The 15,815-nt window shown below is 39.7% G+C and overlaps 1 protein-coding gene across 1 annotated transcript in view; it reads left to right on the top strand.

Moving 5' to 3' along the window:
• PLCE1 (phospholipase C epsilon 1) overlaps positions 1 to 15,815 on the top strand; it is a 307,719-nt gene that overhangs the window by 238,314 nt on the left and 53,590 nt on the right. The window contains exons 8-13 of the mRNA XM_054572876.1: positions 1,328 to 2,003; positions 7,396 to 7,578; positions 10,578 to 10,695; positions 11,275 to 11,428; positions 13,978 to 14,100; positions 14,190 to 14,326. Of these exons, the coding sequence (XP_054428851.1) occupies positions 1,328 to 2,003; positions 7,396 to 7,578; positions 10,578 to 10,695; positions 11,275 to 11,428; positions 13,978 to 14,100; positions 14,190 to 14,326 (1,391 nt within the window). The remainder of the gene's footprint in view (positions 1 to 1,327; positions 2,004 to 7,395; positions 7,579 to 10,577; positions 10,696 to 11,274; positions 11,429 to 13,977; positions 14,101 to 14,189; positions 14,327 to 15,815) is intronic.

Here is a 15,815-nt window from a genome sequence, read left to right on the forward strand (position 1 = left end):
TGCTCACACTTTGCCAAGAGGCAGTAGGCTGCCCAGTGCCTCGAGACGATAGGAATATTCCTTCCCAGACACGTATGGACCAGCTCTTTCTCAATTTTACTCACCACTTTGCTAGTAATGTTTATGGATCAGACAGCAGAAACCTTGATCTTACTAACAATCCCTCATGCTTTGAAGAGAATGAATCTCTCTTAGGCATGTTCCTACAAAGGTGACCAGATAGAAAGGAGGCAATAAAGTCTCCCTTGCCTTCCCCCCTAACAACACAGGTTTCTGACTCAAGGAAGACAACTTGCTGAATTTTCCAAACACACAGGTCCTTTTTGTGCACGTGCGTGCGCACACATACCCAGTGGAAATCTAAGCTTGAGTAGGAGAGCTGTTTTTGCTCCTCTGACCACCAGGGCTGTATTTCCCAATGAGTGTCATTGAATTTATCATATTTTATAAAGATTTTATTTATTTATTTTTAGAGAGAAAGTGAGGAAGAAAGGGAGAGAGAGAGAAACATTGATATATGCTAGAGAAACATTGATCAGTTGCCTCTCACATGCCCCTAACCAAGGACCTGGCCCACAACCCAGGCATGTGCCCTGACTGGGAATTGAACCAGTGACTCCTTGGTTTGTGGGACAATGCCCAACCCAGTGAACCACACCAGTTAGGGCTTTTGTATTTCATTTTTAACAGAAGTTCTTATCAGGCCAGCTTATTAAGTCTTATATTGCCTATTTTAGCCCCATTGTATTCAGGTTATGAGTTTTGTTAATGATCAAGTAGAAGGCAACATAGAAAACAAAGAAAGAAAGATCCCAGTGAAGAAGATCACAGGCTAATGAGTTAGACAGTCCAGAACCCTGCCTTGGGTAGGCCTCTTCTGAGCTGGGTAATCTGGAAGGAACTACTTACCCCTTCTGAACCTCTGGTATCCTCGTAGGTTTAAAGAAAAAAAAAAAAAAGAGTAAGAAATCTTACTTCACAAGTAGGTCGAATTAAGTAAAAAAAATAAAAATAAATAAAAAAGAGTATGTAAAATATTTAACACTTTTCCTGAAGCAAGAGGGAAAATTAATACATAATGAAGATTATTGCTGCTGATATTAAAAATGCAGTAACTGATCTATTATACCTCTGATCACAATATTGCTAAATATAAAGTTTTAGAATACAGCTATAAAAATTACTTTGTGACTTTTAGCATTTTATGTTTCTTATGCTAATTTAACTTCATACTGTAACAAAAAATTATGTCCAGTGCTGGTGAAAGACTGTGTTGTTCTCACTTCCATTTATAAGACAGACCAAAATTTGTATCTCTTTCCATTAGGTTTATAATTGGAGATTTGCTGGATACAGAAAATGACATCTTTGAGCAGCCCAGAGAATGGGACCCTCATGGATTAGAAGAGCCCCAGAAGGCCTTTGACCATGGGACAGAGCTCATCCCATGGTATGTCCTGTCCATCCGAGCTGACGTGCACCAGTTCCTGCTGCAGGGGGCCACAGTTATCCACTATGACCAGGACACACACCTCTCAGCCCGCTGCTTCCTCCAGCTCCAGCCTGACAATAGCACCTTGACCTGGATAAAGCCCACCACTGCCTCCCCAGCCAGTGCTAAAGCAAAACTTGGTGTGCTTAGTAACACATCTGAACCTGGCAAATTCCCGCTATTGGGCAACACTGGATTAAGTGGCCTGGTAGAAGGGGTCTTGGATCTGTTTTCAGCAAAGGCTGTGTACATGGGACACCCTAGCATTGATATACACACTGTGTGTGTTCAGAACAAACTAAGTAACATGTTTCTCTCAGAGACGGGAGTGACACTGCTCTATGGGCTTCAGACCACTGACAATAGGTTATTGCACTTTGTGGCACCGAAGCACACAGCTAAGATGCTCTTCAGCGGATTGTTGGAACTCACTAGAGCTGTGAGAAAGATGAGGAAGTTCCCTGACCAAAGACAGCAGTGGCTGCGGAAACAGTATGTCAGCCTCTACCAGGTAAGGGTACAGCCTTCCCTCTTTCTTCAATAGCATAATTCTCAAGATATAAATCATGTAAGAACGCACTTAGCAGCTGGACCACCAGGGCTCATTCTCTCAGCTCTATCACTTCCTACCTGAGTGACAGTGGGCAGTTTTTACTTATCCTCTCTGTGCTCAGTCTCTTATCTACAAAATGAGAATAACAGCAATACCTACTCATCAGGTAGCTCTGAGGTTTAATTTAGTTAATATGCGTAAAGGCATAATGTAAATTCATATATATAAAAGATAGTGGCTCATAGCATTGTGCTTCTTGCATCTGGAAAGAAACCAGTTAATTTAAAAGCATTTTCACTTACAGTTTCCACTGAAAACATTGTAATATGAATACTTTTGTTATTAATTAGGGACTGATACATGGGAAACATTCACTTTGGGAATAAAATCCTGCTTTGTCACCTAGTTTGCTACGTGACTCTCAGAGAGTTATTTAACTGGTATTTCTGCCTAACTATAGAACTTCTAATGTCAAAAGAAACTTTCCCACATGTGAGCTAACCCATACATGGAGCTCTGCCTAACCAGGTTTGTAGTGGCAGCAGCAGCCCCTAGGAGGCAGTTTCTCACAGTGGGCTGCTGAGTGAGTTTCTCGTTAACCCTAAATTATCAGGTACCGTAACACCGCAGCCCCTGCGCTGGGTTCAGGACTGGCAGCGGGACTGGGCTGAAGGAGGTGTTGAGAGGAGACACGATTGCTTGTGGAGGAAGGAGGGCAGAGATTGGAAGCTGAGTCACAAACCCTGCCCCCAGGCAACATGGTTGCTAGCCTTGTCAATGAGTTGTATGCTTTTCTATCTTTGGGGGGAAATTTTATGTTTTTTATTAGTGTCACAGAACAAATAGAACTATGACTTAAATTATTAAAATGACTGACTTTATGTATTTTTCACAGTTCTAACATGTTGGTGACAAGTAAAAACATTTCCCTTCTGGGGTGTTAGTAGTGGAGCATATAATGCTCCTTTCCCCATTTTCCAAGTGTATGCAACACTTATAAGGAAAGATCATATCTGAATAAGTAACTTGATCAATGAATTAGTAAGTACTTAGGCCTACATGCAAGATCACACTAATGCTGCACAGCACAAGACCAGTTTTAATTAACTCATCTAAACTAGAAACCAAAATACCTGCTTCCTGTCTGCTTCACAGGGAGGCTTCAGTGCAGTCAGCTGCTTGAAAGAAAGGTCTTCAGAAGCTATTATGAATATTGATTTTTAATTATGGTCATTCCACAGTCTTTTAGAATCAGGAAAATCTTTAAGTTCAGTTACAACCACTGTCACAAAACCTATATGATCTATTTAATCCATTTGTTTCCTTCCCAAGCTTATAGCATAAGTAACTGAATTAACCCATGAAGTGTACATGGTTTCTCATTTACCCTGTAAACCTTCAGTTTTTGCTGAAGGGGCACCAGCTGAAACCATGAACAGCTTATGAGAAGAAGTAAGGGGCGCTGCTAGAGCAAAGACACAGTAAGTGACCTGGAGCAAACAGTCTCACCCAGCTACACCCGTCTCTTCTCCTCACCAACCCCCTATCCCTACACCCCTGTGTGGAACCAAGTGGTTACAGTGTAAAGACAGAACAATTATCCATGTACCTCAGTCACTCCTAAAACATAGGTGATGTTTTTCCTCAAACATTGATTTTGCATTTTTTTTTTAATCCTCACCCGAGGACCCTTTTTCATTGCTTTTAAAGAGAGAGGAAGGGAGAGAGAAAAACATGAATCAGTTGCCTCCCATACAGTCCTGGATCTGGGATCATATGCGCTCCAGCAGGAGCTCAGACACACAACCTAGGTATGTGCTCTGACTGGGAATCGAACCCTCAACCTTTCAGTTACAGGATGATGTTCCAACCACCTGAGCCACACTGGCCAGGGCAAAACTCTTTTCTTCATGAGCCATCCAGGAAGATAGGCACCATGTCTTCCAAATAGACACTCAAGATTTTTTTTAAGTGGAAAAAATCCACAAACTGACCATTTTCCTATCATGTAGACCAGTTTTCAGACTGTCTCAAGGAAGATCAAAACTATTTTGGTACTTAGGGAACAGAAGGTCAGCCTGGGTCCCCACCCCCTAGGCTACTGACCAGTACCTGTCAGTGGCCTGTTAGGAGTCAGCTACACAACAGGAGGTGAGTGGCAGGCATGTGCGCGAATACTGTCCCACATTAGCACCTGAGCTCCACCTCCTGTCTCCTTACCCCATCTTCTTGGTCCCATTCATGGAAAAATTGTCTCCCATGACACCAGTCCCTGGTGCCAAAAGAGGCTGGGGACTGATAGGCATCATGCTAAATGCCCCTCTTGGTGACTTATAATAAGGCTTAGCTCATTTAATGCTCTGATAAGTCCTAGGTACAAAAGAAACCTATTTAAATATAAGTTGAAAAAATTTATGGAAAGTCTAGGGTTCTTTCTTTTACAAAATTCTTTTACAAAATTCTTTTAACTGCCCTATAAGTGTATTTCCTATTCCCTCCTTTGGGAAGGGCATGTATAGAAAATAATATTTCTAACATTGAAGTCCCCTTGTATGATGAACACATGTGAAGTTACCTTCAAATACAAGCACTAGTAAATGAGAATTGATGTAATGGAAATAGTAATAGGAGACAACGCAAAAGACAAGAAGAAATAGTGGTATTTGTAATGAAGCCTAGGAATACAGAAAAGTAAAAGAAAGTAAACCCTACAGAGATTTGATGTGGAGTATAGAGAAAAGACTGGTATCATAAGCTTTGGGTCAAGATTATCATGGGCAGAGTTAAGAACCCGTAATCCTGGGTATTTGGAAAGATCTCTAGAAAGCCGAGAAGTTTAAATACAGGATTATCAGGTAAACTTCTTTGGTAATAAGCAACAGAAACAGATTATGGCTATCTTCAAGAAAAATCAGGATTTATTCAAAGGATTACATTAGTTTAACAGTCTTCAAGATATTGCGTACAAAGATATGCCAAGAGGTAAAAGTGCATGAATATGTTTTAAGGAATCAATTTCCTAATCCTAACTTCCGAGTGAACTTTTTCCTAAAACTCACAATAATGCTTCTCCCAAATTAAAAATAGAAGGTACATCCTTCACCCATCCCAAACAAGTGTATAGTTTTGTGTAAAATGAAAGATTCTAGCTACATTTTAGTTCTCAGAAAATCTCCCTCAAACATTAAACAAAGGCATCCTGACTTTTTCAGGCCTAAAATATTTTCATTAAGAGTAAAGCTTGGCCCATATTGGGATGTTCTGATTTAGAAAAACCAAAGCAGTAAACTGATTCTTTTATATGTAGAAGGTAATTGCGTCTATTAAATTGTTTATTAAAGACTTTATTTTTTAGAGCAGTTTTAGGTTTACCATAAAATTGAAAGGAAAGTACAGAGATTCTCCATAAACTTCCCACCACCATGCATGTGCAAGCTCCCCCATTATCAACACCACTCATCAAAAAGGTACATTTTTTACAAAGGAGGAACCTACAGTGACACATCATACTCACCCAAAGTCCATAGTTAACCTTAGAGTTCACTCTAGTTATGTTTACTTGCCATCTGTCGTCTTTGCTGTAGCATCTATTAAGGTTTTTGACCAATTTTATTTTGCCTTCTTATTGTTGAACACTAGGATTTCTTTGTGTATTTTGGATAACAGTCCTTTATCAGATGTTTCTTTTGCAAATATTTCCCCCAGTCTGTGGTTTATCTTCTAATTATCTTGATAGAGTCTTCTGCAGAGCAGAAGTTTTAAATTTCAATGAAAGGTTTATTAAAATTTTTTAAACATGTTCATTAAAACCCATAGACAAAGCTTTTACTAATTTTTTTTTAGATTTAAAGTATGTTATTCAATAAGATAGTTAAAATCTATTTTTGAAATTGAGTCATTAAATTTTTATTCCACTTTGGAGCCAGTTATAGTGACTTGTTAGCCGCGACTCTCTTCAGCATCTTCAGCAGGCCTGCACCAGGTGGGCTGACCTCCAGCCATTTTCATCCTCTTCACCACTGCCTCCGAGGGTCTTCTTCCAGGGAGGGAAGTTCCAAATGGCTTTTTTGGATCTGGTATCAACCATTGGTCATGGGATGTTCCACCATGGTTGATAAACCCATGTCTGTATCCAGTGGAGGAAGGATGAAGTAAAATTAGGGTATGGGTAAAGAAAAAAAATTGGGGACAGGTGTAAGCCACAGATTTCCACCACAAGAGAACACCAAAAGGTTTCATATATCAGGTTTCCTATTTTCTCAGCATCCTGGGATCCTGAGCAGTCATAAAATCAGTCATTAAACATTAGGATGAAGGAGCAGGCACACAAACACAAAGCATCGTTATTATTTACAAAGCAAAATCCATCTACAACCACTTACTTGGAACTAAAAAGGAGGACTAGTCTTAAAGTTTTGCAGAAAATAAAGACAATGAATGGAAGGTAATTTTAAAAGAGCCCTTTTATACAACCTGTGAACTATCAATATCTTTAATTCATATGCAACTTGTAGTTTTATTAACTGGCTTTCCTTACTTATAGAGAGAACTTTTGACCATTGTTAATTGAAAAATTAATATTTAATTCAATAAATAAATAAATCCTTGCTGCTACTCACTGCATGTTATATTTAATTACCTTAGGAGAAGCAGTTAATTATAGATTATTACCTGCCCTTTGAATGTGTTTTTTCTGCCCACAGCATCATAATATGCATGGGTTCTGAGGTTCTGAGTCCCTTGGGCTCTTTATCCTTGGATATTAGTCACTTGAGAGGATGGCAGCCCAAACTATTGAGGTGCTCCCCAGAGCCCTCCAAAGTGAGTTTTAGTATGACACATATTTCGAATCAGACTGTCCCAAGCATCAAACTCTGTGAAAACTCATTTAAAATACACTTAGAGTGATACAATAGCAAACAGGGTTAATTTTACTTAAATAGATTCACACACGCACGTACAACCCACCCCTCAAAGTCCTCCAAAGCCCTAATTTTAAAAATATGTCCTAATGAGGTTTTTTACAGTGTTAATTCTAAAACATATCCTCTAAAACTGGAATGGAATTTTTTTTGGGGGGGGAGGGTGTTAATCCCAGTTGAACATGGCCCTGTTAAAGCCCATCACTAAAATTTAAGAGGGATGTGGCCGGGACTATAGAGGATGTGATGAAATCCCCAACAAAGAGTCCTTATAATTAGAAAACAGGGCCACTTGGGTGGCCAGATTGTTGTTCTTTGGCAGTTGCCTGTGCTCTTCCACCCCTGGGAATTTACTGGAAGCCATTAATTTATTTACTTCCCCATTGTTTGCTGTCCCATTCTGTGTTCAGCATGTGGTTTTTTTACAGGAGGATGGACGGTATGAAGGCCCAACTTTGGCTCACGCTGTGGAGCTATTTGGTGGCAGACGGTGGAGTACTCGAAATCCCAGCCCTGGGACATCAGCAAAGAGTACTGAGAAGCCCAACATGCAGAGGAACAACACCTTAGGCATCAGCACTACCAAGAAAAAGAAGAAAATCCTTATGAGGGTAGAGTGTTACGTGTTTATTAAGCATTAGACCAAACCATCCAAGACCATGAATGTATGTTCTGCATCACCATAAACGATTTTAGGTCATTTGGTTTGGGGATAGGATAATATATAAAACAAATGAAGTGCAAGGGCTTACCAGGCACCTCCTGGGTGCCAGCACCAGTACTAGGAACTGAGTCAACACCAGGAAAAAGTCAGGGTCCATAGAGGGACACAGACATAACCAACACAGTGGGATCTAATAAGTCATTGTCAAGCAGTCTGCAAAATGCTGTAGGAGCAGAGAGAAGGAAGATATAGGGCTGAGAGGCAGGCAGGGAAGACTTCACTGAGAAGTTGACTGGTGGGACTTGAAGGTTGTATAGGAGTTTACCAAAGAGACAACACAGAGAAAAGGATGCCAGGCAGATGAGGCAACAGAGAGGCATGAAAGACTTGGCTTGCTCGGGGAAACGCATGTAGTCCAGGGTTCATGCTCCAGGCTGGATCAGGGACTCTGTGGTGGGCAAGGAAAGGCTATAAAGGAATGGGGATCAGATTATGAAGGTCTTAGAATATCTGTTAAATGATGTAAAATGCAATTTAAAATATATGATCAAGGGAAACAACCTAAATGTTCATCCACAAATGAAAAATAAAGAAAAGGTACTATACCACCACCCTGTGCCTGCACAGCTGATCTTCCAGGGAGGGCAGAGGTTGGTAGTTAATGGTCACAGCCAGTCCTTGAAGCTGACTGGCCTGGGTAAGTCCCTTCCATTGACCGGCCAACAGCAATCAAGGCTCAACTACAAGAGGAGGGTGTACTCAACCCCAACAAAGGGCATACCTTGAGTACTGAGCTTGGGTGATGGAGGGGGGCAGCCACTGAACCCTAGAGGACAGCTACTACAGTAGCCCACACCACCAAAACAGGGAGTCATAGCAACTCCACCTAATACATAGAAAAACAAACACAGGGGGGCTGCCAAAATGAGGACACAAAGAAGCATGGCTCAAATGAAAGGACAGATCAAAACTCCGGAAAAGAACTAAACAAACTGGAGATAAGCAGTCTATCAGATGCAAAGCTCAAAGCGCTGGTTATAAGGATGCTTAAGGAATTTAGTGAGGACCTCAACAGCATTAAAAAGATCCAGTTAGAAATGAAGGATACACTAGTTGAAATAAAGAACAATTTACAGGGAAATAACAGTAGAGTGAATGAAGTCAGGGACATAAGGAAACAAAAAACAACCCATCAGAACAAGAGGAAAAACAAATCCAGAAAAATGAGGTAATGTAAGCAGCATTTGTATCATAGGGATGCTAGAAGGAGAAGAGAAAGAGCAAGAAATTAGAAATCTATTTGAAAAAAAATGAAAGAAAGCTTCCCTAATTTGATGAAGAAAATAGACATCCAAGTCCAGGAACCACAGAGAGTCCCAAACAAGATGGATGCAAAGAGCCCACATCAAAACACATCATAATTAGAATACCAAAGGTTAAAGATAAAGAGAAAAATCTTAAAAGCAGCAAGAGAAAAGCAGTCAGTTACCTAAGGGGGAATTCCCATAAGACTGTCAACTGATTTCTCACAACAAACTTTGCAGACTAAAATGGATTGGCAAGAAATATTCAGTTATGAAAAGTGGGGAGCTACAGCCAAGATTGCTCTGCCCAGTAAAGCTGTCATGTATAATCAAAGGGCAGGTAAAGAGCTTCCAAAACAAAAAAAAACTAAAAGAGTTCATCATCACCAAACCATTATTATATGAAATGTTAAAGGAACTTATTTAAGAAAAAGAAGAAGATCAAAACAATGAACGATATAATGGCAACAAATAACGTATCTATCAACAATTGAATCTAAGAAATCAACTAAGCAAACAAGAAGAACAGAGACAGAATCATGGATTACAGAAAGCATTTTGATGGTCACCAGATAGGAGGGGGTATGGGAAAATGGGTGAGAAGGTGAGAGGTGTTAAGAAGTACAAATACATAGTACAAGTACAAATACAAGTACATAGAATAGCCATGGGGATATAAAGTACAGTATAAGAAATGGAGTAGCCAGAGAACTTATATGCATGACCCATGGACATGAACAATGGTGTGGGGATTGCCTGAGGGAATGGAGGATGCTGGGTGGAGGGGGGCAAAGGGGGAAAAATTGGGACAACTGTAATAGCATAATCAATAAAATATAACTAAGGAAAAAGAAAAGAAAAGATGCTGTATACATACAATGAAATATTATTCAATTTGCAAAACAAAGGAAATTCTTTCAGATACTATAACAGGGGTGAGCCTTGAGGACATTATCCTAAATGAAATAAGCCAGTCACATAAGGACAAATACTGCGTGATTCCACTTATATGAGATACCTGGAGTGGTCAGACTCTTAGAAACTGAAAGTAGAATAGCGGTGTCCAGGGACTGGGATGGAAGGGGAGAAATGGGGGTTGTTGAATGGGTATAGAGTCTCAGTTTTACAAGATGAGAATGTTCTAGAGATCTGTTGCACAACAAGCTACATACAGTTAGCACTACTCTACTGTACTCTTAGAAATGGCTGATGGTAAATTTTATGTTATGCTTTTTATTACAATAAATACATATATAATTATCACTGTGTATTTTATATTTCATTATATTCATTATCACTATAACATGATAATATGTTTTTTCCATGGTTACCTAGAAAAAGTATCACTCTTTGCAGATGAGAAGCTGTTGATGCTTAAGTTGAATTTCATCTGTCTTATAATTCTGGAGTCACGTGCCTCCTTTCATGGGTCCCCTCCCCTAGGAGTGCTGCGTTATAGTGAAGGGCAAATGGGGTAATATTTCATGAGAGTACTTGGTCAGCCTTCATGTGGGTCTTTAGTGGCTTCACTGGGAAGGCAGCCTTGCAGGTGGGTCTGTCAGAAAATAGGAGTTGACCCGAACTAAAGCAGTGATGGGAGAGAAATGCAGAATGAGAAACATTGTGTGTTTTGTGTTCCCAGGGGGAGAGTGGAGAGGCGACTGACGATGAGATGGCCACACGAAAGGCCAAAATGCACAAAGACTGTCGGAGCTGGAGTGGTTCTGATCCTCAAGACATTAATGAACAAGAAGAACCAGGTAGGACAGCAGCATATTGACAGCTGAAACTTTTTTGTGGGAAAAATATGCATTTGGGTTTAAATTGTGATTTAAGGATGGTGGGCATTCTTAGCAGAATTCTTTATCTTGTTAAATATACTTACGTTTGTTTTAACTAGAAGATGGAACCCAAGAGGTATTTCTGTAAGGACAGTGTACTTGAAAGAAAATTCTCATTACTTAACTTGCCATTATTGACAGGGAATATTAGCTTTACAGGATACAATTTGATGAATCAGACAAGCAGTTCTCAACCCCAGCTGGATATTAAGCTTTTTAAAAAACATCTGGGTGCCCCATGGCCACACCCCAGCCACTGATTCAGACGCGGTGGCTGGGATCTGCATACGTTTTAAGCTCCTGGATGATTCTCATGTGCACCAGGGTTGAGAACCTGCCAGATGAGCCCATTCATCAGAATACTTTGATGCTCCTTGTATAAAACTGCCTGCACAGAGTGATTTGCTCGGACATTCAGAGGCATCTTTGGTTTTATTTGATCTCTGAAGGAAAGTATAATTGGGGTCATTGTTTCTTTTCTGTCTGTCCCTCTCACAGAGACGAATGCCATCACGAGCCCACCTAACTCCCTCCCTTCTAGAAGAGCCCACTCTCTGACCACGGCTGGGTCTCCTAACTTGGCTGCCGGGACATCATCTCCCATCAGGCCAGTGTCCTCCCCTGTGCTGTCTTCAAACAAGAGCCCATCCAGGTGGGGCCTTAACATGATAAAACAGAAGGACCCTTCACATCATTCTAGTTGTGTAGCAGGGATTCTTCTCCCAGTGCTCTGTGGAAAGACTGTCTCAAATTTTGACTTAACAATTACGTTGAGAACTCAAAGACACCAAAATTTTCAATGCCTCTACTTTTCCTGATTTTATACTCCTATCTTCTCATATTACTACAAATACTTCTAATTATGTGATACACCAACCCTTCAAAGATCAATAGCAATAATAAAACCTGAGCTGTGTTTCTCCAAATTAGCACTGTCCAGTAGAGTAGCCACTAGCCACAGGGAGAAAAAGTGGCTATTTAAATTAATTAAAATAAAATAAAATAGGATGCGTTTCCTCAGTCACACTAACCATGTTAAAAGCGTCTCATAGCCACAGTAGCTTGTGGCTACTATCCTGAACTGTGCAGATACAGAATATTTCTGTCACTAAAAAAAAAACTGTATTGAATGGCAGTGTTCTAAATGAAGAATAGATTAAGTTTTAGGGTAAGCTGCTTGACCCTTTGCTAATGGGTGAAGTATATTTAACATTCTTCCCATACATAAGATATACATGTGTAGAGAAATGAATATATTACAGCAAGTTGGATATGTTTAGATAATTCCAAAGCAGGTATTATAGTAAATCATCTTATAAGGTCCATGCAAATTACAGATTTGAAACAACATATACCCTCTCAGAAGAAATAATATTAAAATGAAAGCCTTCCAAAGGAATCCAAATGCCACACCATCTTCCTCCACCCCACACTAAAGTTTAAGACATGCAGAGACTCCAGACAGATCAAGGTAAAACAGGCACTCCACTTTATCAAGGAAAAGGGTGGGAGGAGGAAATGGGTCTGTGCAGACATTGGCTTTAGAAACATTAATTACATACATACACACTACAGCAAATCATTTTGTAAAGGGAAGCATTCTTTCACACTGAATAATGAACATAATTTACGCTTTATACATTCAGAACTCTATACTTGGTGAAACTGGGTCATGGGTACATAGGAATTTTTTGTATCACTCTTGAAACTTTTCTGTAAGTTTAGCTATGTAACACAATTAAAAGCTACAAAGAACCGGAATTCTGTACATTATATTTCAGCTTATACAGTATCCCAGGTAAATAAAACAGCCAGATACCTGGGATTAAGGAGCCTTTCCCTTTATTTCAGTCATTCATGAGCAGAAAAGGAAGGACAGAATAAGAGAGGAAACTCTTTTTTAAAGAGGCAGAGATAGAGAAACTAACATGTCAGATGCAAGATCACAGGGCCTCACAGGAGGACAAGGACCGCAGCCCACCAAGTTTTCTAAAACACAAAGAAAAGACAAGGCAGGAAGAGGAAAGTCAGCCCAAATGCTGTTCTAGGAGAAGGCAAGACAGAGGGAAAGAGTGGACAAATGGAGTTCCCTGAAGTCAGAGGGGCTGGGTGCCTACAGACAGTGTGGCTGGACCTGGGACTAGAAGGAAGATAGAATGCTTGTTTAAGTGCAAATGATAAACCACTTCATGAGACCTTTTTCTTCTTCCTGAAACTCTACCCTCTGTTTCCCACATCACATGGGGGATTTATAACCTTTTCCCTCAAAATAATATGAATCTAGCCTTTTGTAATACTCTTCTTAACCTTCAGATGTCAACACAAAATAATTTTCCATGAGTTAACATTATTATCAGGATTGAGGGTAAACGGGCTATTCATTACAATATTCTCTATATTTTCTTATATATTTGAAATATTTCTAAAGTGAAAAATAAAATATAAAAACAAAAATGAAAGAAAAAGAAAGATCCTGTTCACTGATGTGGTGAACAATCAGCCAAAACATTTCTCATACTATCCTGTCAGGGGACCAGTGTAAAAAGTGAAAAAATGTTGTAAAACAGCCAGACTGAATTTTTGATCTTGTTGATGGATATTTTTATATTGAGTAGATACAGCCTTGGCAGGTGCAAATACAATCCTAGACAGAGTTGGCTTGTTGCCATTCTTAATATTTTTCTGACTCACATTTTCCATTAGTATTAAAAGCCCTTCCCTGTTTTCATCTAGGAACTGGTTAAAAAAAGAAAAAGAGAATACATTGATACATTGAAGACATTCTTCTTAAATGTGTTTCTGTAATTCAGAATATAGGGGAAAACATGCATAATTTTCTGTAGGTTATAACTGAGTAATTTGAGGCTCTTTTTTAAAGTGACTTTTCTTCAAAGACACTGAATTTACAGTGTCCTTGAACTCCATTAACTTGTGCTTTCGAAGAACTGTTTTGATTAGTAAAGGTATATTAACCTCAGCTTTATGCCCCTATTAGACTGTAAACATGAAGTGTTTTTGATGTAAAATGTTTTATCTCCTCTGACATAATATAGAATAATTTTGAGAAAAATGAAAATAGCCTCCTCCAATCTATGACTTGCAATCCATCTTTTCAGTCCTGTTGCTAACCAGAGAATGTCCATTGGGGCAGAATGGCAGAAGTGGCCTCATTCTGCCCATTAAGGCCATGTCTTTTTGCAGTGCTTGGAGCAGCAGCAGCTGGCACGGGCGCATCAAAGGAGGAATGAAAGGCTTTCAGAGCTTCATGGTTTCAGACAGTAACATGAGTTTTGTTGAATTTGTTGAGCTGTTCAAATCCTTCAGGTACGTATGTCATGCTTTCTTCTTACCCTTTCTCAGCTCCACATATTCCCAACAATATTAAATGGGAGGCGTTCTCATTCCTCACCCAGTGTAAGGAGCCGCAAGGACCTGAAGGATCTCTTTGACCTCTATGCCGTGCCCTGCAACCGTTTGGGCTCTGAGCCGGCTGCACTATATACGAACCTAACCATTGACGAAAACACCAGCGGTCTTCAGCCTGACCTAGGTTTGTGTAACAATTTAATCTTTCTCTTTGAGACCTTTCTATCTAAAAAACCAGAGTTAGAGATCCTATCACACAAACCTTCAGCCCGACCTATGTGGTGTGCTGTTACCTGGGGCATGGCAAAACATTTGGAGAATTTTTTCAAGGTGTGATTGGCATTTGAGACAAGGACATTCATCACTGTGTGAGTCTGTCCATGTATTTCAGGATATTTAACCAACAGAGCCCCCCAGTTATTCTGGCAACCAAAGCCTTTTCCTGCTCATTTCCAATGTCCACTGGGTGTGTGGTGTGTCCCAGGTGAGAACCACCAGTCTCTTCCCTGCCTTCAGGCAGATGGGTGCTCAACCTAAGGGTGGGAATTGTCTACCCTTTAACTACAAGAGTCTTTAGTGACCTCAGCATCCGGGACATCTTCTCAAGTATGTAACATTCAGGACATTTTCCCAATTATTTAAACCAGAATGTCTAGTTCTTTCCCACTCACCACCCCCACCATGACCAGCATTACCCATGCATTTTAAAGGCTATTAGCTTTCTCTTCTAGGTGGAAAATATAAACACAAAAAAAGCAAAAACAAAAAGGCTGTCCTCTTTCATGCAGTTGTTTTACTGCTAAGGATATTAACTTTTTTCAACTTTAGTCATCAGCTGTGCATAACTATAGATTAGTGAACCTGTTGCACTTTTTAAAAATTTAAGAGGCACTTTTTTAGAGCAGTGTTAGATTTACAGAAAAAGAGCACAAAGCACAGAGGTTGCATATGCTCCTCCCACACACAATTTCCCCTGTTACTAATGTTTTGGATATCTGTTTCAGGGAGCCAGTATTGATATATTATTATTAACTGAAGTTCATAGTTTACATTAGTGTTCAGTTTGTGTTATGCATTCTTTGGGCTTTGACATAAGTATAATGACATGTCTCCACCTTTACAGTATTATACAGAATAGTTTCACTGCCCTAAAAATCCCACCTACCCTTCTAAACCCCTGGCAACCACTGATTTTTTTTTTTTTTATAGTCTCCATAGTATTGCCTTTTCTAGAATGTCATATACTTAGGATCATACAGTATGTAGCCTTTTCAGACAGGCTTCTTTCACTTAGCAATACACATTTAAGGTTTCACTATGTCTTTTCATGGCTTGATAGTTCACTTCCTTTTATAGTTGAATAATATTCCATTGTATGGATTTATCACCATTTATTAGTTCACCTATGGAAGGACTTCCTGGTTGCTTCCAAGTTTTAACAATTGCAAATAAAGCTGCTGTAAATATTGTGTGTAGATTTTAATGTACATTTAAGTTTTTACCTCATGTGGGTAAACACATAGGAACACAACTGCTGGATCATGTAATAAGCCTATGTTTAGTTCTGTAGGAAACTGTCAGACTGTCTTCCAAAGTGGCTAGAATTAAAATGACCGGTCATACTAGAGCTGGTGTCAGCGTGGAGAAACCAGAGCCTTGCTAATGGGAATGTA

This window comes from Pteronotus mesoamericanus, unplaced genomic scaffold, assembly GCF_021234165.1.
Source record: "Pteronotus mesoamericanus isolate MK-2021 breed Mesoamerican mustached bat unplaced genomic scaffold, CSHL_Meso_final contig_24, whole genome shotgun sequence".
Classification (NCBI taxonomy): Eukaryota; Metazoa; Chordata; class Mammalia; order Chiroptera; family Mormoopidae; genus Pteronotus; species Pteronotus mesoamericanus.